General features: G+C 37.4%; 1 protein-coding gene and 1 long non-coding RNA gene across 13 annotated transcripts in view; one reads left to right on the top strand and one right to left on the bottom strand.

Annotated features, from left to right (window-relative positions):
* Positions 1–3,897: 3,897 nt before the first annotated feature.
* The window catches only part of tcf12 (transcription factor 12), an 83,271-nt gene continuing 67,546 nt past the window's right edge, over positions 3,898–19,622 (bottom strand). For 7 of the 12 annotated variants that reach the window (XM_028014726.1, XM_028014728.1, XM_028014733.1 and 4 more), the window contains 8 exons: positions 17,973–18,046; positions 16,490–16,561; positions 15,870–16,061; positions 10,894–10,999; positions 10,652–10,811; positions 9,640–9,869; positions 8,611–8,764; positions 3,898–6,470 (listed from right to left, as the gene is read on the bottom strand). In XM_028014726.1, coding sequence (XP_027870527.1) covers positions 8,622–8,764; positions 9,640–9,869; positions 10,652–10,811; positions 10,894–10,999; positions 15,870–16,061; positions 16,490–16,561; positions 17,973–18,046 — 977 coding nt within the window. In that variant the 3' untranslated portion in view covers positions 3,898–6,470; positions 8,611–8,621. The remainder of the gene's footprint in view (positions 6,471–8,610; positions 8,765–9,639; positions 9,870–10,651; positions 10,812–10,893; positions 11,000–15,869; positions 16,062–16,489; positions 16,562–17,972; positions 18,047–19,622) is intronic. The other 5 variants (XM_028014731.1, XM_028014739.1, XM_028014729.1 and 2 more) reach the window with 4 other exon arrangements.
* LOC114143034 (uncharacterized) lies at positions 18,053–18,654 on the top strand. Its single transcript, XR_003595146.1, has 2 exons — positions 18,053–18,167; positions 18,265–18,654. It is a non-coding gene; the product is annotated as an uncharacterized LOC114143034 (long non-coding RNA).

Below are 19,622 nucleotides of genomic sequence, written 5' to 3'. Positions count from 1 at the left end.
TTAAAAATAACATTTTTTTGCTGCACAAGTATAGCAGAGTTGACTGGCACCATGTTTTATTTGATTTTGTAAATATACGATATCTGTAAACATTTACTAATAGCTTTAAAATGACAACACGAACGAAAGCTGCACAAATGTTTGACAGCAATTTTATTTAAATTGAATAAGACGGGAGGGCAATGTAGCAGCTATTTTTCTATTTTCAGTAAAATCTTAGAATTTAGATTATTTAGTTAATTTATATTTGCTTATATTCAAGTTGATTTATAATTAGAAGTTTTGATTACTTTTAGTTATTTAGAATAACTAAATTTTGGCTAGTAATTCACTTAATTAGTTAATTAATTTCAGTTTAGGACATGGGTGTTTCACAGTTAGGTTTTAGGTGGTCAGATGGTTTTTTACCAGTTATCTACCAGCTGGTGATGGGCAAATGAAGCCTCATGAAGCAATGAAGCTTTCCCAACCCTTTGCTTTGCAAAAAGGTTCAGATGCTTCATTCACCACTCACTAGTGACATCTGCTGGTGAAACTGTAACAGGCTTGTCACCCAGTTGGATCATATTTCCAAAAATTAGTAAATGCAATATTGTCCCAAATTTTCATCAAACTCATGTTTAGTAACAGGAGAATCAATTAAATCATTTTTAATTGTCACATTTTTTTAGTTATTAAAATGATTTGTAGCCAATCTAATCCTGGTATATGCTGACCATCAGTGGTTCTGTTGGGTTTTCTTTTATGTCATAGACTGATTTGACACTAAAGACATTTAGTGTCTTGGAAGTGCAGTGCTTGTTGGGGCATTCACTTTTTCTTAGATTTCTAATCGGCTCTGATTCCTTGTATTTAGCTACATGCCGAATTTTAGTCTTGCAACGGCATTAAATCTGTTTCTGCTGTGCGAGACTGATATATCTTTGCTGATCAGACTACAAATAATAGTGGAAATTCCCAGAAGGTGAGAATTTGGGAGGCAAAGGGGTTAATTATTTTTATTTAAGGATAATTTTATTGTGAATGATCATCTCAAAGTCTCCCCAGATGTCATTGATTTTCCTCTTGCTGCTTCCATTTCAGACAATCAAGGTTATTTGTGTAACACATTTCAGCAACAAAGAGATTTTCATTGTAAAATCACAAAAATATAAAGTCATAAAAAGCACCATAATCAACAATTGAGAAAACCAGTAACAAGCATTGCATTTTGATGAGTGCCATCATCAACGCATCCAATATGTTGGTCAATGTTCCTTTTATTTTGGCCACTGAAAACAAATATTCTCCTCTGGTGCGACCCAATGACCTACAACAAGCCATGAAGCAGCACGGCTTATCGTGCTTTTATTTTGAAAACCGACATGCAAAATGAAGCAGTCAGTGTCCCAGGTGACGCGAGGCGTCGTTTGTTGCCAGTCACGTGGTTTTCAGCAAGACGACACAAGCATCGAAGCGGGACTTCATCTGACACGCCCCCTTTTACTCGGTCCACGATTCAAATGGCCCAACTCTACTAGCAGCCTGTGACTTTTTTACCTGAACTGTGGAACAAAGAAATGCATTTTTCACTTTTGGTGTTTTTGGAACTATTTGAGTTGAAGTCGCCTTTTGCTTTGATCACTTTGAAATCTTTTAAGTTTTCAGATTTGAGTTTTGGACAAATAGTCGCTACAGGCAACTCCACTCACAAACCAAGGAAATAATTTGCATCTAGATACTGAGCGTCATTCACTTTAATGTATTTCTATCCATAACCAGACAGAAGTAAAAGTTCAGCGTGGAGTTTTGCGTCTTGATTTCAAACCGTTTCTGCAGCAACAACGAAGAGGACGGAGAGTGGAGGTTTAAAAAAAGTAATTATTTTGCATAGACGAGCGTCTCTAGAAGAATCAGAAAGAGAAAAGCTGCACCAAAGAGAGGCTCGTTTGGCGCAGCTTTTCTCCTGAACGTTGGATGATCTCAGCGTCAGCGCAGGAGGAGCAGCCGGCTCTTTGGTCCGCTTTCAAGGACGAGAGCCGAAGACCTTCTGTCGGCTGCCTCCGCCAGCAGCCATGACAGGAAGTCAGCCCTCAAACATGGCGGTCCCACTCCCACTGAAAACGTGTACGCCCACCACTCTCACACGCTCTGCCGTGAATTTTGTCTGATGACAGCTCTGCGATTTGCGCCTCATCTCGGAGCGGCAGACAGAAACAGCAGTCAGCGTCCCCCCCCCCCTGTGAGCGTCTCACCTCGGCGGGGCTGAGACCCACGCTGATGATCTGCGTGGAGAAAACTGCGTGCAGATGTAGAGTCACAGCGTTTGTGGCACGGAGGGACTTTTGACAACAGAGCAGCAGCCTGGCTCACAGAAACACTGGAAAACAAGAGAGAAAAGAGACCAAACTTTTTTAAAATGGCCCAAAATAAATACCAACATTTTAATGTGTAACGATGTCACTTAAGAAAATGTCACGTTTACTGGTTTACTTGGTGGTAAAGTTCTTTAACTGCATAAATAACTCACTTTATTTAAAACTTAATTGGATAAATTTATAACAAATTAACCCTTTCATGCATAGTAGTCACTGCAGTGGACAGCTAGATAAAAAACATTTTCTTCTGTCTCTTCTAGATTTTTATGTTACAAATGCACACAGAAGTGGACACTAGTGCATCATACAATACACTGCCAACTACCGGCCATCCACTGCAAGTGCAAGAAAAGTTTTGTTAAATCCAATATGGCCGACAGACGAAAAACCACCTCTGGAATATCCAGTTCCTACTAAAAGTAATCCCTAGAGACTAATGGTGCTAACAAATAACAGCTTTGTATTTGGAGAAAATTACAACTGATCACCTAGAAAAAAAAATTCAACCCACCTTTTTTTATGCCTTAAAAAAAAAACACTTGAAAAACAAATTCTGACATAAAAGATCATAATTTATGCACGAACGAGTTAACTAATTTTTAAAAAGTTAAATCAACTGTTTTCTTTTTTCAGTGTATTAAAACGGTGTTTTTTAAATGGCCGCCTTACTGTCAGTGCTGCTGTTTGAAGCCATAAACAGAAAACAGTACAGGTGTTTCTCAATAAAACATCAGGAAAAGTTTATTTATTTGAATAATTAACTAAAAAAGCTGAAACTCATTTAGATTTATTGCACACAAAATTATATTTCTCCAAGTTTTATCTCTGAATTAAAACTTTATTTTCAGCTTCTCTAAAAATCCAGGCAAGGCTGCGACTAGTGATTATTTTAGTTATTGATTATTCTGCTAATTGAATCGATTAAAAGTTGGCAAATTTTACAGATTTCTAATTTCATTTAGCCACTTAAGTTAATCAACCAACAGCCTGAAGACACCGCCCCTCGTTATCAAGAGAAATGGAAAATGAAATATGGATAAATGAAAAACTTCAGGAAAATAACGAAATGAGAAAAAAAAAAAAAGCTCCAATCGCTGCTTGTGAGTGAATTTAGTCTTATTTAAAGTACATTAATACATTTTCTCCAGAAACTAGATAAGAATATTTGACGTTGTGTTCTTGCAGGTAGCGAGTTGCTCCTGAACCAAAGACGACGTCAGAAGTTTCTTACCTGAAGGTGAAAGTCACCGGATTGTTGATCCACAGGAGAAATACTATATTTTATTTAAAAACTAATCGTAGAGTCTGGAGGATTGGTGAGGCAAAGAATACAGGATACTTTAGATAAACATATAAATCCTTTTGTTTTGATGAAGTGTTTTCATCAAAGTCAGCAGAAACGAAAGCTTCAAATATGTCACTGTCTCACTTTTTGAATTTAATACATCTTTTAATGATATTTTACTATATTGAGATGTAATTGTATATTGAATCGCTGCCACTGTAGCGAAACATTGAGGCATTCAAGGACGACAGCACATCACGCTGCTATCACACTTTATTAAAAATAGAAACATATATATTCATATTACTTTTCATACAGACTACAATGGTCCACTGGTAAAAAGAAGTTACATACTATAAAACACTCATTTGGCCTAAATCCACTGTAGAAACGTCTCCAAAAGCAAAAACAGAAACAATAATAAAGTCTAATAATCGAGATTCTTTCTTCCGAGGCGACCTTTGTTTTTTTTCTTTGTGTTGTTTTACAGGAAAATGTTGCTGCGTTGGGGAAAAAGGTAAAATCTGAGAGGGCAATAAAAACAAAAACCTCTTTGCTCAGAGGGAAATGAATGCACATACAATCCAGTTTAAAAAAAGATGGCACATTTATTGCAACATAAATGTTATATACATGTTTTCCTGCTGTAAAAGACAGAAAATTCAAATTCCCGCTGCCACAGTTGTTTTATCCTTTTTCCTTTGTCTTTTTTTTTTTTTTAATGCAGATCGACTCCTTTTCTTATTTGACACAAGATCAAATGTTTTATCAGCGAACAGCGGCGACCAAAGCGGAAGACGAAAGTCTCTGTTTCAGGAACCTGCAGCTCGATCGAAGCCTTTTAAAGAACGACGAGCCGCAGCTCTGCTGTCTTCTGCCGCTTGTAAATCTCTTGTAATAATTGACAAGTTATGGTAAATAACCGTACATTTTACTATCTAACATAGTAAAATAAAGTAAGAAACTTTTTACTCAAAACCTTTGCTTTCAAAAATCTAGAAAGAGTAATATTTAGAATTCAAGAAATATTCTTACAGTATTATTATTGTATAAAAGACTAACTACAGTGAAAAATAAGCCAAATGTTTTTTTTTTCTTTTGATTTTCTTATTTTTTCTCATATTATACAAGGGAAAGCATCTGGGAATACAGCAAAGTCTAACTTGGCAAACAGAGGAGCAAAAAAACAACAAAGGAAGAACAGCAAACAAAATGAAGGAAATAAGAGCTGGAAGTGACACCCTCAGTCTGTCCACATGAAATACTGAAGGAAGAAGAAGAAGGCCACATTCAGTCAGAGGATACACATTATTTTACAGTTTTTGACATAATAATAAAAATGTACTGAATGTAAACTCCTGCTGCGAATCGTTGATTCTGGATGAAAACCCGTCGTGAACGTGGCCGCCTTGCTTCAAATGGAGGAAATCACATAATATACAAAGAAATATATGGAATATAAAGCAAGTCTTAAGACCAAAGATACAAAAAAGAGAGAGATGTAAAGCATGCACACTGATGGGGAAAACAAAAACATGATCAATGTTTTGAGGTGTTAAAGGAACCCTTGCTGACCGTGTTTGTTCAAACTAACCTCGATCCGAACTGGAGAATAACTTAGACGGCTGAGAGCGCTGGAAGTCGAAACGAAGGACGGACTCACAGATAAGCATAACTCTGAATAACTGGAAGTCTAGTGAAATATCAACAAAAAGAAAACTGATATGTTCGTCGGGCCAGGAGATAGCATGGTCGTCGTCCTCTTCTTTTTGTTACATTTTTTGCAACTTTTACTCTTTCACTACATCTCATTAAGCATTTTGATTCGCTGGGCGTAACAACGATAAAAAACCCCCCAACAATAATAGGAAGAAAATGTCAGGAGGATAAATGTTAACAGGAATCTGTAAAACCATTGAAATGCTTTTTGTTTAACACTATATGGCAAAGGGACGATGGGTCTCTGAGTCCTGTTTTTATTTGTTAAGACACTAAATATGCTGGGAATGCTAACCAGGTTGCTTCTTAATGTCTAAACGGAGGGAAAACAAAAACAAAACTACATCTGAGCTTTCAGTGAAACTACAGTTTGCCAATCACCTTTAGAAAACACACATTAGGTAGTTTTGGTTTCACACGTGGCCAGAGGCAAAATCAAGCAAATAAATATAAATAATATATCTTCTTCAACAAAAATAAAACATTGGACAATTCTGTTGTTCGCATCTAAAAGCTAGTATTTTTTGTTGTTGTTGCAGGGTATAAATATTAGTCTAAACTGGACAATAAATTAATCTTCTCAAATGTTTTCCCCTGGTCTCAGCAGGGGGGCAGTGCTCTGGTTTAACGGTGACACAGCAAACTATAGCTCGACTGAAAAGCCGCTCGCTTCTCTGTGATTTTACCAAACCTTCCCTTTCGACAGACACCTGACAGCTCAATAAATATAAAAAAAAACAGACAGACAGAAAAAAAATTGCTGTTACAATGCATTCGTCAATTCAGTTTAGGCACAAGGCAACTTCCACATACGGTTGGCGGAGGTTGCGTAGGTCTCTGATTGTTCAGGAGCAACACGCTTCTTCTTCTTACAGACACTGATATGTGGTTTCGGTTTTTCTTTGTGGGGAGAAATTTGCAGATGGAAACTAGTCGGTGGATGGAGCTGGACGCTTGGCTCTCTTCAATCTGAGGGCTGGATCGTGTTGGAGTCTTAGTTTTGTTTCAAGAGGTCTGACTCCTGCGACTGGCATGGGAACCACAAGTCCAGTCTGTCACTGGGAAGCAGGCTCACCAGCTCACACAGGAGTGAGCCGCATGGCATCGATCTGCGGAGAAGACGCAGTGATCAGAAGCTAACAATCAAAAATCAACAAAAAAGAAGACGTAACTTTGACATATTTATCTAGTGACAACAAGATATTAAGGCCATTGCAGACAGAAGAAAACACAAAAGAACTGCCAGAAATTTCTGGTTTGAAAATCAGAAAATTTGCTAGAGATTTTTTTTTTTTTTATTAATCTCAGAATTTTTTACAGAAAAAAAACACAAAAATGTTGAGGTGGAAAATTTGCTAGAAAAACTAGATTTAAAAAAAAAATTAATCTTTGAACAAAAAAAAAAAAACATTGAAATTTCTGAGTTTGAAAAGTAGAAAATTTGCTGGAAAAATATTTAGAGTAAGCTCAGAAATTTTATAGAAAAAAACAAGTAAATTTCAGAGTTTCAAAAGTCAAACATTTGCTATAAAAATCTCAGAATTTCCTGATTAATTGCAGAAATCGTGGAAGAAAAAAAACATACAAATTTCAGAGTTAGAAAAGTAAAGAATTTGCTGGAATTTTTTCCAGCAAAATTGACAACTCTTAGCGGTGGATCACTCAGCTCGTGCGTCGATGAAGAACGCAGCTAGCTGCGAGAACTAATGTGATTTGTGTTTAGCGAGAACTAATCACATTAGTGATTTGTGTCCTAAATCTCCAAAATCTCAGAAATTTTGGAGAAAAAACAAGGAAATTTGAGTTTCAAAAGTCAAACATTTGCTAGAAAATACTCCAGTTCTTTTAGATAAAAGATTTACAGAAATCTTAGAGAATTTTCTTTTTGAAATTTCAGTTTGAAAAGTAAAATATTTGATAGAAAACATTTCTGATTAATCTCAAACATTTTGTAGAGAAAAACAGAAATTTTCAAAAGTCAAATTTTTTTCAATTTTGAAAATTTTCTGAGTTTGAAAGGTCAAAACATTTAGAACTTTGAAACTCAGAAATTTCCTTGTTTTTTTCTACAAGCTTTCTGACATTAATCTGAGAAAGATTCTATCAAATTTCCTACTTTTCAAACTCAGAAATTTCCAAGTTTTATGGTGGAAATTTATTCTTCCTTTTTCCTCGTTTTACAACGGGCCTCATATGTTGTGGTAAATGATTCCTCTCTTACTTCATACAAATAAAACTAACAGGTTAATTACAAAATTAACCAGCTGTGTTTTTCTATTTCTTTCTCGTTATTCTGGCTGTTTGGAGAATCAGGGAAAACAGGTGATCTAACTTAACAACGTTTTGTTAATTTGTTACAAGTAATAAAATTACATTTAGCCAAGTAAATATATTAAGTTTATTGAGTTATGTAAATAAACAAATGTAAATAAATGAAAAACAGTTCATCGTATAGGGCATGCATATATCTGCAGGCTCAAAATCCAAATTGCCAAAAAATGCATCCCCTAGAAAACTTGATGAAACAAACAGTGACGAATGAAATACCTTTTTCTACATAATCACATTTGTTCCCTTAACTACTGGTGTGAGTTTTATATCAATAGGATGATATTGGAGGAAAATAGAGAGGGCATGCAAATATCGGCAGGCTAATAATAGGCTTTGCCGTAAAATGCACCCCCTGCTAACATGGAGAAATAAAGAGTTGGAGGGATTTCACCTTTTCTACGTAATGACACTTGTTCTCTGAGCTACTGCTATAAGTTTCCTATAAGTTTCATATCAACAGGACAATAGACAGGGGATGCAAATATTGGCAGGCTCAGAAATTAAAATGCATCCCCCTACATTAATAGACTAGACAGTAAAGGATGATATAAAATGTTCTATATAATGGGCTTCTGTTTTGTAATGCTTTAAGCCTGTATGGTGTTAAAAGAAAAATCGAGGAATTTCGAACATTTTCATCAGACACTGACTGAAAAACATTCGATTCATGTCTCAATAAAGATGTAAAAACCGTATTTATTTCAATTAATCTGCGAAATAAAACCCACCGTTTTAGGGCTTACATGGTGAAGAAACGTGATAATGTTACGGATATCTTTAAAAGTTTCGTCTTCGGTCAAAGTTCAGTCCGTTTTCTCATCACTATGTCAGGGTTTAGAGCGTTTCTCAGCATAACACCGGCCCTCGAGGCTTGGAGTTGCCCACCCCTGGTGTAGAGGGAACTGGGAGCTGGCATACCTGCCTCCTGCTCAGAGGTGACCCAGGGGGTTGGACGTGTCGGTCAGGCCTGGATGGACTCCAGTGTGCCCCTGCTGGGCGTCACTGGAACTGCCGGAAACCTTCTCCTCCTCTCGTCTCTTAAGGCAGGCTGCTTTGGGGTTCAGGTTCCTCTCTGCAGATTCAGACACATAGAAAACAAACTTTTATTCCAGATGGTGAAGATTCAGAATCAAATAAATATACAAGGAAAATGGACATATTAAAAATTTATAATTTCAAGAATAAGCTTTTACTAAAAGCACAAAGAATAAAACTGTCATAGAAACTGAACTATAAACACACAGGACATAAAGATGAAAAAATACAATGATAAAAATATCTGATATCTATATGTGAAGCTCCTAATACATATGTAATATTTAAACATGCACTGGAAAAAATGTTTTTTTGAACCAAATTAGAAAAGGTTTTGTTGCAGCTATAATTCTGGTCTCAGAACGATTCAAATCAGAATCACAGCTAAGAAAATGAGCTGTAACAAAATCAGAGTATTTCAGTATGAATGTGAATATTAGTTATATATGTTATCTGAAAAACATTTTATGAATGTTGCATTACAGTCTTTTTTCAGCCATCAGTGAGGCTCGTTTTTATTTTACGCTTCTCAAACTATTTATTTTATGCTTCTCAAACTATTTCTATTTATGCATTTATTCCAGTTATTCTCCTGATTTTAACCCACCTTATTTATAAATAAGCCTTTAGACTGCACAAATGTCATAAATATTTAAAATATCTTCTGCTCTAAAGATTTTTTATGAAAAGGAAGAAAAAATATTTGTGATTTTTGAAGAATATCATATTTGTATCCAGTCATGTTGTCTAAAATAGAGACCAACCCAAGTATCTATTCACAATGACTCCACGAATAAATAAGCGCGTCTTACACACTGATGATCTGCTTGCGTGTTTTAAAAGAAAAGCCCAAGGTTGACGTGATGTGAGGCAGCGTTGACATTTCATCTGCAGCAGCGCTGCAGCACTGACCTCTGACCTGCTGCTCCAAGCTAAGAATGACGGCCACCGCCTGATGCAGGATGAGTAGTTTAGTCTGGGGCTTCTCGCTTTTCAAGTGCAGCTGGCACATGCGGCCCAGCTCCTTGAAGGCCTCGTTGATGTCTCGGACCCTCAGGCGCTCGCGGGCGTTGTTCGCCATCCTCCTCTCGCGCTCGCGCTCGGCCTTCTGCTCCGGATTCAGATCCTCGTCTTCAGTGATGCTGCGAGGAGAGAGAGAGAGAGAGAGGAGAGAAAAACTGAGTACGAAAGCAGAGGGAGAAAATATTTTTAACCATATGAAACAAGATTAGATGTTTATTCACGACTAAAGTCCAAGACATTTATTATCAAGTTATTACCAGTTCAAAATTATAACCTTGCATTACCTGAATTATTTAGTATTCATAACAAGTCTTTAAATAAGTTAACAACTTATATTAAATATATTAAATATACCCAATAAAAATCCAGAATCTAACATACAGATCCTTCGTTTTCTTGGACTAGGTGAATTCCCAGTAGGAATGTTTTCAAATCAATCTATCGATGGTTCTGACGATTAATCACATAAAAAAATGACACATTTTACAAATTCTTCATTTAGCCATTTAGCCCTTTAATGCAACATTAGAAATATGTTAAAATATGCAAATAAACAACAACAAAAATTATTTTTTAGATAAGAAAAAACAAATTTTATTGCCTAAAATAGGATAACATATTCCTTTAGTAAATCTGGAGATAAATTGATTCCACTTGATGAGTTTTGTCTGAAATATGTTTACAGACAAAAGTGTTTTTATCCTAAACGCAAAACGTACATATATGTGTATTTATTTAATTAACATAAGCTGTTTTGGCTTATTTACTGCTCTGAATGTATTGTTTTTTTCAGTAAATTGCTTCTTTTTTCGTCTATCTACTTCAGTTAATAATTAATAGATAATTAAATTAGTTGACGATTATTTCAGTAATCGATTAATCGTGATTAATCGTTTCCTACCTTGTGCGTTGGCCTGTCCTGGGCGTCTTCATGTCCCTCCTGTCGCTCTCGTCGTCTGATTTATTATCAGACAGGCTGTCGTGCATGTCGTCCTTTTCCTGCTTCTCAATCTTCAGCTCCAGGGCGGCAGGAATCTGACCGGACAGCGCTGAAGCAAGACCTGCAGCGGGAGAAAAACACGCAGCAGTGAGACATCGCAAAGCTGTAGATCTTTGTGAAGAACACGAAGGGTGACCTCTGACCTCTGAAGGTCTCCAGCTGGTGGTTGAGCTCTGTGCTGGACGTGGAGCCGGTGCTGGGCAGGCCTCCATGGCTGTTGGTGAGGCTGGCAGCGTCGTCGCCGCCCTGCTGGACAGGACAGGAAGTGGATGAACAGAAAGGAAACAGAAGAACTTAAAATACACGACAGGAGAAAACAGAAAACCTCGTTACTGAGCTCCACCAGCAGGAATATGAAGATCTGAGACTTAAAACACTGATTTATTTTAAGACAGATGAGCTGCTTTTAACAGGATTCATTTAATTTAATCTAAATTCGCTTTGGGATTAATGAAGTATTTTTGAACTGAATTGAATTGGGATTATTAAATTATTTTATTTATTTATTTTGAACAGACAAAAAAAAAGTAAAAACAAGAAAAAATAAAACAAATTATGTCCATTTGTTCAAAAAGAAGCAGGTAGACGACACATGATATTATAATCGATTATTGAAATAACCCTCAACTATTTTAATAATCAAATAATTGTTAACTAGAGTGTGAAGACTAAAGTAACAACAGTAATTAAGCCAAAACTATATAAAGATTTTGCATTTAAGATGGAAAAACATTTTTTTCTGTAAATATTTTCCACCCAAAATTCCTCAAATGGAATAATTTTACCTTCACTTGGTTCAAATTGTGTAAAAAAATTAAAATAATAATAAAAAAATCTCCTATGAAGCATTAACTCCTTGGTCAAAAATAGTGAACAGATCATCCCTACACTGTATTGACATTAATTAAAGCAGAAAATCTTTCCACATGTTGATGGTGGAAGTGTCTTTGTAGCTGCAGACCCAGGCATTTCTCATATTATATAACTTTATTATGTTTTTATTGTGTCTTTGTTTTATGCTTGTTTTAATTCTTTAATGCGATGCAGAAAGTTTGCTCTTCTCTTGTGATGAAACTTTTAATTTCTAAGCGACATTCAAATCGAATAAAAACACGTCTCTTTAGCGAGTCTTCAACTCCCCAGAGTTTCTTTTCAAAAAAATGTTCAACTGCTCTCAGTCCAAGTTCCTAAACTAAATCCCTTATTCTTTACAGATTGTTGCTATAAAATAATCAGCTGCTCCGGGATGGAGTCCTTCCTTCCTCACATGCTGGTTTCAGCATGCGATGACTCCCAAAATGACTCCCAGTGGAGAAGCTGGGAGAAGAGTTTCTCCGTCTTTCCTTCAGGAATGTGATCCCCAGTCACTGCTGGCCTCTGTTCACCCTGCCACTCCGGGATCCTCCCCTTCCTCGGCGTTACGCTAATCTTTGCTGCGCTCTCAACAGGTGTCCAAACAACTCTTTGTCTGTGGGAGGAGGAGGATGAGAAGGGAGGAAGGCCGGGGTGAGAAAAGACTGCTGCCATTTTCACGGCTGGGCCTGATTACCATACAGCTGAGGTTCTCTGTTTGGGTTCAGACACACGTTTCCAACCATTCACATTTCCTGGGTTGTTAAAAAGCGGCGATGAAAAGGCTAGCGAGGGGGCAGAGGTCCTCTGAAGGGACCTCTCCCCACACAGGAAGTGCTGTGTTAGCGGAGACACAGTATGTTCTATCTCACAGTCGCAGTCGGTCAGCATCAGAGCCACAAGCCAGCTCCCTGCAACAAACACGTCACACTGAGCTCCTCTGACGAGCACAGAAACATTTCTGTTCAGGGACACGACGGCGGCAGCATCAGGCCTGGAAACGCCCACCGTCACAAAAAACGCCGTCTTCAAACAACACGAACGGCATCTAAAAGCCTGAAGAATAAACCTCTGGTCATTACTGACAACACTGCTGGTTTCACATGTGAAGAATAATGAAATGTTTGTTTTTGTTATGCTTTCCTTCATTTTGAGTCACAAGTTATACGTTTTAAGCAAAATAACAGTAAGAGCTTGAAACACTGAAAGAATAAAAACATTTGGTTAAATTTAATCAACATACAGAGATGGGCAGAGCACACAAAGAATGTACTCAAGTAAAAGCACCACTACTTCATATCTTTACTCCAGTAAAAGTACAAAGTAGCTGTCCAAGAAATTATCAAGTAAGAGTAAAGAAGTATTTGGTAAAAATTCCTGAGTAACTGATTAAATTATCAATCATCTAATATTTAAAAATGGCATAATCAGATGGACCTAAATCTAAATGTAAGTGAAAACTTTGGTATTTAAGGACTAAAATCACAATAATTCATTGAAGTAACTAGAAAATCAAAATCAGGCATTTATGTTCCTCGAATCAAGTCCTTTGTATATAAAACATCTAAAACTTCAACAGGAACTGCAGATGTTCCTGTTCTTCATCCTGTAGGCAGAATATCCAGAAATTTAGCTGAAGAGTAGAGATACTTCAGAAGAAAATTACTCAAAAAAAGTACAATGTAGTAAAAAAAAACTCCTAAATGTACATTTTTTCAAAAAAGTTACTCAAGTAAGAGTAAAAAAGTATTTGGTAAAAAATCTACAAAAGTACCGAGTCACTAATCAAATGATCAATCATCTAATATTTAGAAATTTCAGAATAAGGCGGATCAAATTATAAAATTAAGTGGAAATTTTGGTATTTTGGATGATTAGTAATTTATTAAAGTAACAAAAAAAACAAAATCTGGCAATTTCTTTTTTTCCCCAAACGAGTTTCTTTCAAAACAAAATTTATGAACAAAAACTGCAGATGTGTGTCTGCATCTGGTGAAGTTTTGGTCAAAATATGTTTATTTTTCATTCAGTGGGTCCAGAAAATCCGGAAATCTTCTCAAGTAAGAGTAGAGATACTTCAGCAGAAAATTACTCAAAAAATAAAATAAAATACAAAGGACGACATGGTAAAAAAAAACTCCTAAAAGTAAATTTTTTCAAAAAGTTACTCAAGTAAATCTAATTGAGTAAATGTAACTGTCAACATACATTTACTTTAATAAAGTAAAGGAAGAAAATCCGTTATATAATCTGTTATTATAGATTACAGATTATCTCTGTACTGCTAATTAAAGTGGGTGGGATTAATGGTTTTGTGCCAAATTAGTTCATATTTTACTTCTAGGACCAAAACTAATTTTTGTGGATCATAAATCTCAGTGAACAACAATGTGGAGTTTCTCAAAGCTCCATTTTCAGCCCACTTTCACTTGGCATCTCTGCTTCCCTAAACTCAGATTACTAATCTCAACATTTCTCATGACTTCCTGAGTCCAACGAACACCAAGCAGGCAAAAATCATCATCATAGACAAAGCCATATTTTATTCTATTACTAAACATCTGAAAACAGCTGGAATAAAAAGTTTCCAGTCTAACTGGGTCAGAAAACCTCATGAATAATTTTACTTTCAGTAGGTTAAATCATTGCAATGGCGTCTCTTCCTGCTTCTTTAAAACTCCACCAGGCAGACGTAGCCAATCCAAATCCAGCTGCTAGAGTCCAAACCAACCCGAGCAAAACGGACCATGTCCTCCTGGTACCACTGGACTGCCTGCCTGTTTGAGAAACACTCGATTTTAAAACTCTGCCGCTGGTCAGGAAAGGATGGTCATGAGGATTAATAAATGTCGAGTTCTTGTCAGTATTGAACCGGCTAGACCAGGAGAGTCAAACAAAAAATCAAAATCTGAATGCTCTTAAAGGGCCGGTTGTGTCAGAATCTATTGATAAAACCAATTAAACTGTTAAAATGTAATAAGCATCGTTTCACGCTGGTCAGTCCATCCAGGATTCTGTGATTGTTTTTGTGCTCTTTTGTAATTGGAATCACAGATTTTGTGGTGATCATTTGGAAATATCTGTAAGAAATCTTTTTATGACAGTTATGCTAATGTATGATGTTAAATGTGACTTTTTTTTTATCGCCCTACTTGACATCAACTAAGGTTGAGGCAGCAGTCACTTAATAAGCTCAATGTTTTTGGTCAATTTTGAGAAAGATTTGTGGTAAAATTAGAAAAACAATGTGGAGATTTGTTGATTTTGTGTGAATTTTGCTGATTTGTGAAAAACTGGAGCAACTTATTGATGTAACTTGGAGTCTAGAGGGCCACATTAAAAACTACAGCGGGCCAGATTTGGCCCCCGGGCCTCGAGTTTGACACATGCGAGCTAGACCCTGATTTCTTCAGTGTTATGTTAATCAAAGAGAGGCATACTTTAGTTTCTATGCTTGTTAACTTTGGAGAAAACTTCCTTAAAACCCAGAATAGACAGAAACAATGGTCTCCTCTAAATCAGGAACAATAATGTTTCCTATGAAGATAAAATATTATGGCCTGACTTTACCTTTTTTAGTGACTAGTTTAATTGGAAATAAGGGTTTAACTTTTCTCAGTTCATGCTCCTAATGTAACTGTTTATTTAATTCTTTATGTTTTCTTGTTAAATAACTTTGACTTACCCTTTAATTGCACAGATAGACCTGCCTTGCTTTGTTGTTACAATTACAACAAGTAATCTAGATATGCATCCATGATAATACTGACCTTGCACGACTTTTTTCATAGTTTTTGAGTGACCCAAATTATTTCCAAACACCTCCGGATTACAACAAGATGAGCTGTCCCGTTCTGATTTCCCCTGCAGATGTGTTCGAATCTCTTGGCTGCAGAAAATGAAATACCTCAGAATGGATGAACACATCCTGATTTATTCCGGGTCGTGCATTCTCCGTCTCCTCAAGAGGCTTCGACTTTAAGAGGAAAAGAAACACAAACAAGTCCTACGGAGAAGCGCAGCCTCTCTTTACTGCGGCTGCTTTTCTCATTCCTCCTTCACCCTAGTCGCTCTCCGGAGGAGGGTGAGCTTTAGGCCAGCCATTACGCTTATGGAAAATATGTCTGTATAAATTCAACTATTCATGTGTGGAAAACGTCTAGTTTTCCCTCGTGGCGGCGCACCAGCTTGGAGCAGGTGGTTGAGCCTCTGATGGGGGGAGTTTTAATGAAAACCATACGTGGAAACGTTAAAGCGTTCATCGTACCATCGCTGCAGTCCGACTTGGAACGAGTGCAGAGGCGGGAAAGTTTGGTCCGATGGTTGTTATTGGCCCGTTCTGCGCCTGTCCCAGCAGGGTGTGAATGTCGCTGGGCAGGCTGGCGGTGGAGCCCACTGCATGGTTCCTCAAAACAAGGATTGCATCATCCAATCTGTCCAGGCGATCTTCCATCCGAGACTGGAAGGACCGGGGGGGATTGTGGAAACAAAGATTTAGGGAAAGAGGAGAAGAGAAAAGGAAAACAGAGCAGCTTAGTATAAGCACATTAGGATGAAAACTGAAAACACTGATTGTATGGTGAGGACTTGGAGGGGCGGGGATGAAACAGACGATAAAGAAGGCCGTTCAAACTCAAGATAAACTCAGCCATTTCAGCTTGAGCTGCAAAGACAAACTGTGTCCTCTTTTGTTCTCTATTAATCATCTGATCAAATAATCATTTCTAAATCTGCACCAAATATAATTACTGCAAGCTGGAATGACTGCAAAAGACAACATGACATGGAAAATAAAGGCAACTAGGGTAAAAAAAAAAAAAAAATTTTAAACCAATAATGTGTGAAGATGCGTGGAGGATGCATGATTGTAGACTATCGGAGTAGTACCTCGCAGACATCCTTTAAGAAAGACATGGCATCCTGGAGATGCTCATGTAACTGCTGATGGACTCTGTTTTTCTGGCAAAGTCAAATAAGAATAAAAAGAATTATAAGAAGAGATCAGAGTCTATAAATACCACAAACACACTCAAGATAAAGATTGCTTTTCTGAAGAAGTAAGGGATTTGGAGAGAAGCACGCAGCTGCTGACCATCCACTTTGAAAAGATGAAAATGTTTCCACGTTTGCACATTTAACAGCCCAAACTACGCCACTGCTCATGGGGTTTATTCCTTCAATGTATTATTTAGATCTTATGTCACACTTCTGAACACTTTATATGGATGAAAAACTGAATGTTTAAGTAAGGTGTATTTCTACGAGCTTTAATAAATGACGTTTTGCAGTAAAATGACTCGTCTCTGCTTTAATTCAATCTCTGACTCTCTTCATCGCCTCCTGAACCTGATGGGACTTTAACATTTTCCTGGTAGCTCTGACTCAACAAGCAGGGAAATTTAGGTTTTATTTCAACACTTTTAATCAAATCCTCATCATGAAAGCATTCCTTCATCGCGTGCCAGTAGAAATATTTATCACTTACAAGGAAACAGTGCACAGAATGCATGTTTGCTGCATTCCAGACTGATAAAAATCCAGCCTCTTTTAGTTTTGTCTTCTATTACAAAATTAATGTACTACTTACACTTATAACATGGGAAATGTGTTTTTATCAATCAATCAATCAAGTTTATTTGTATAGCACATTTCAGCAGCAAGGCAGTTCAAAGTGATTCACATAATAAAAACACAAAATTATAAAGTTTTGAAGAAAACACAATAGAGTCAACAATTAAAGGAACATTATATTTTGATGAGTGCCATCAAGTATGTTGGTGAATGTTTCACTTACAATAGTTCAAAAGCAACTTAAACGAGTGGGGTTTTAGTCTTTATTTTATTATTAGTGAAATAATCTGCCAGTGCAAGTTAGCTTTGTCTTATTTCAAATATGCTCAGAAACTAAGATTTTGTGTTTTTGGAGTGTGGTAATTATTTTATATTACATGTTCCTGCACCTCTAATTATCAGGTGGTTTGCATTTAAATGCATGCAGGCTTGCAGCAGGCAATGCAAATGAATGTCAACAGGTAGCTGGGCCGGGTGAAATGTGATCCTCAGCTCTGGTCGCATGGCAGTGGAGGAATTCAGGAGAAGTGGCTCAGCAAACAGCTGCCATCCCTCCACACCCTCCCACACCGCCTGCTTAACTCAGCCCTCCCTCCCAACTGTCATCCACGCCCGGGAGTGGGCCCTCGGAGCCGGGGACAGATGGCAGGCCCCGAGGGACGAGTATTGTTCAGTTTGGTTATCCCTCGACCCCCGTCTTCCTCAGCAGAACATTTGTCAGACAGGAATCTCCGTGTAAAGCTAGCTCATGGATAACGTATCTAAAGTGAATCGCAGGGTTGAGTCACTGGGAGCTTACCAGCGAGTGGAGGGAGTTCTCGTAGTTTGGAGAAGGGGGAGTCTGTCCGCGCGCGCGGGGCCACTGGTTGGCACCTGAGAGGAAAGGAAATGATGCGTAGAGGGTCGTAGTTAGCAACGCTCCGGCTGAGTTTCAAATCAGCACAACCAGAAGCCGTGAGGAGTCCTGCTGAATCATCCACACATCACACAAAAGGTAGCTGACAAACACAATAACATGCAGTCATAACACACTGACATCCTGATTTTCTGGCTTCTTCTTGTTCCATTTAAGATATTTTTATCTTTTAAAGACCCAACTGCATCACTTCCTGCCGGCTGGACTGCATCCTGAAATGTGAGCCAGCAAAGGGTTCGACTAACTCCCACTTCCACCCTGAGACGTACACGGCATCGGGGCATCCAGAAGCCCAGATATGAGCAACGCCCTGAAAACTCACACTATTATTTTTAAAGACTCTGTGCTGCATCTGAGCATATTTAACACGTTTTGACACAGCTGAGCCTCTTTGTTCTCTAACAGCTGGCGTACAGAGAGACAGTACGTTCTCCATTAGGTACTTTAATTAACCAATATGGGAGAATACAGACCAAAAATGGACATTTGCTGAACAGAACAACACAGTCAGAACATTAATGCAGCTAAAAAAGTACAAAAAATACATGCATTTTGTAAGATGGGGGAAAAAAAACATTCTTTGTCTTGTAAATATGTTCTACCCTGAGTCTTAGCTTCATCAGGTTAAAAGTTAGCAAAATTCTCCAATTAAGTAACTTTTGTTATCCAATTGTTAAACACGTAATCCAAAAAAATAATCAGCAAATTAGCGCTAAGTAATGTTAAATCAAACAGAGAAAGTTTTTCCACATGTTCATGTTAGAAGGATTTTAACTGCATCCAATGATCAAGCATTCACTAAAGGAATTTAATTGTTTATTTGCATCTTGTAATGTATAAAATGAAAAATCTGCTGAATATACCAATTTTTTTTATCTGAGTTGCAGCTCTAAATATTTACAAACATTTATTACACAAAGTTGGACAGTAGTTCAAAATAAAGCAAACTATTGCATTTTAATCAGATTATCTTGTTGCAAAGTAGTCCAGCTTTTTCTTCACTATGGGTTACGATTTCCAGCTTGGCTTGTAAATGTTCACTCTGGATTCAATGAACATGTGAGAGCCAAGAAGCTGAGCTACAGGCCAGCACCGGAAGACAAATCAAGCTGATTTGATCTGGTGTAAATTAAAGAAAAGGAATCCACATCTGCTCATCACATTTGAAGCTACGCAACATTCCCTCCCTTTATTTTTTTCAGCATGACTGTCCAACTAACTTGTCTTGCATGTGTAACGTGAGACAATGTGTTATAGTACATTTAAATAACCTCAATGGGTTTTGACAATACTGAAGCTTTCCAGGTTATTTCCAGGGTAGGGAGTCTCTGGCCGGTCCAGCCCGTTTTCCTCTGGCGTCTTTCCCTGTGGACGGACGCCAAACTCAACCTACATTGGTTGTAAATGAGGTCTGCTATTGCACAGTTCACAGATGGAGGCTTTCATCCTGTTTTAATTAGTGTAAATCCTGAAATTCATTTAAGAAGAGAGCTATGTGCTTCTTACAACAGAAATGTATATTTAAGCGCATTA

The sequence above is a fragment of the Xiphophorus couchianus genome, chromosome 4, assembly GCF_001444195.1.
Source record: "Xiphophorus couchianus chromosome 4, X_couchianus-1.0, whole genome shotgun sequence".
Classification (NCBI taxonomy): domain Eukaryota; kingdom Metazoa; phylum Chordata; class Actinopteri; order Cyprinodontiformes; family Poeciliidae; genus Xiphophorus; species Xiphophorus couchianus.
Note: the sequence above shows the minus strand (reverse complement) of the source record. Positions and strands in the feature narration are given on the sequence as shown.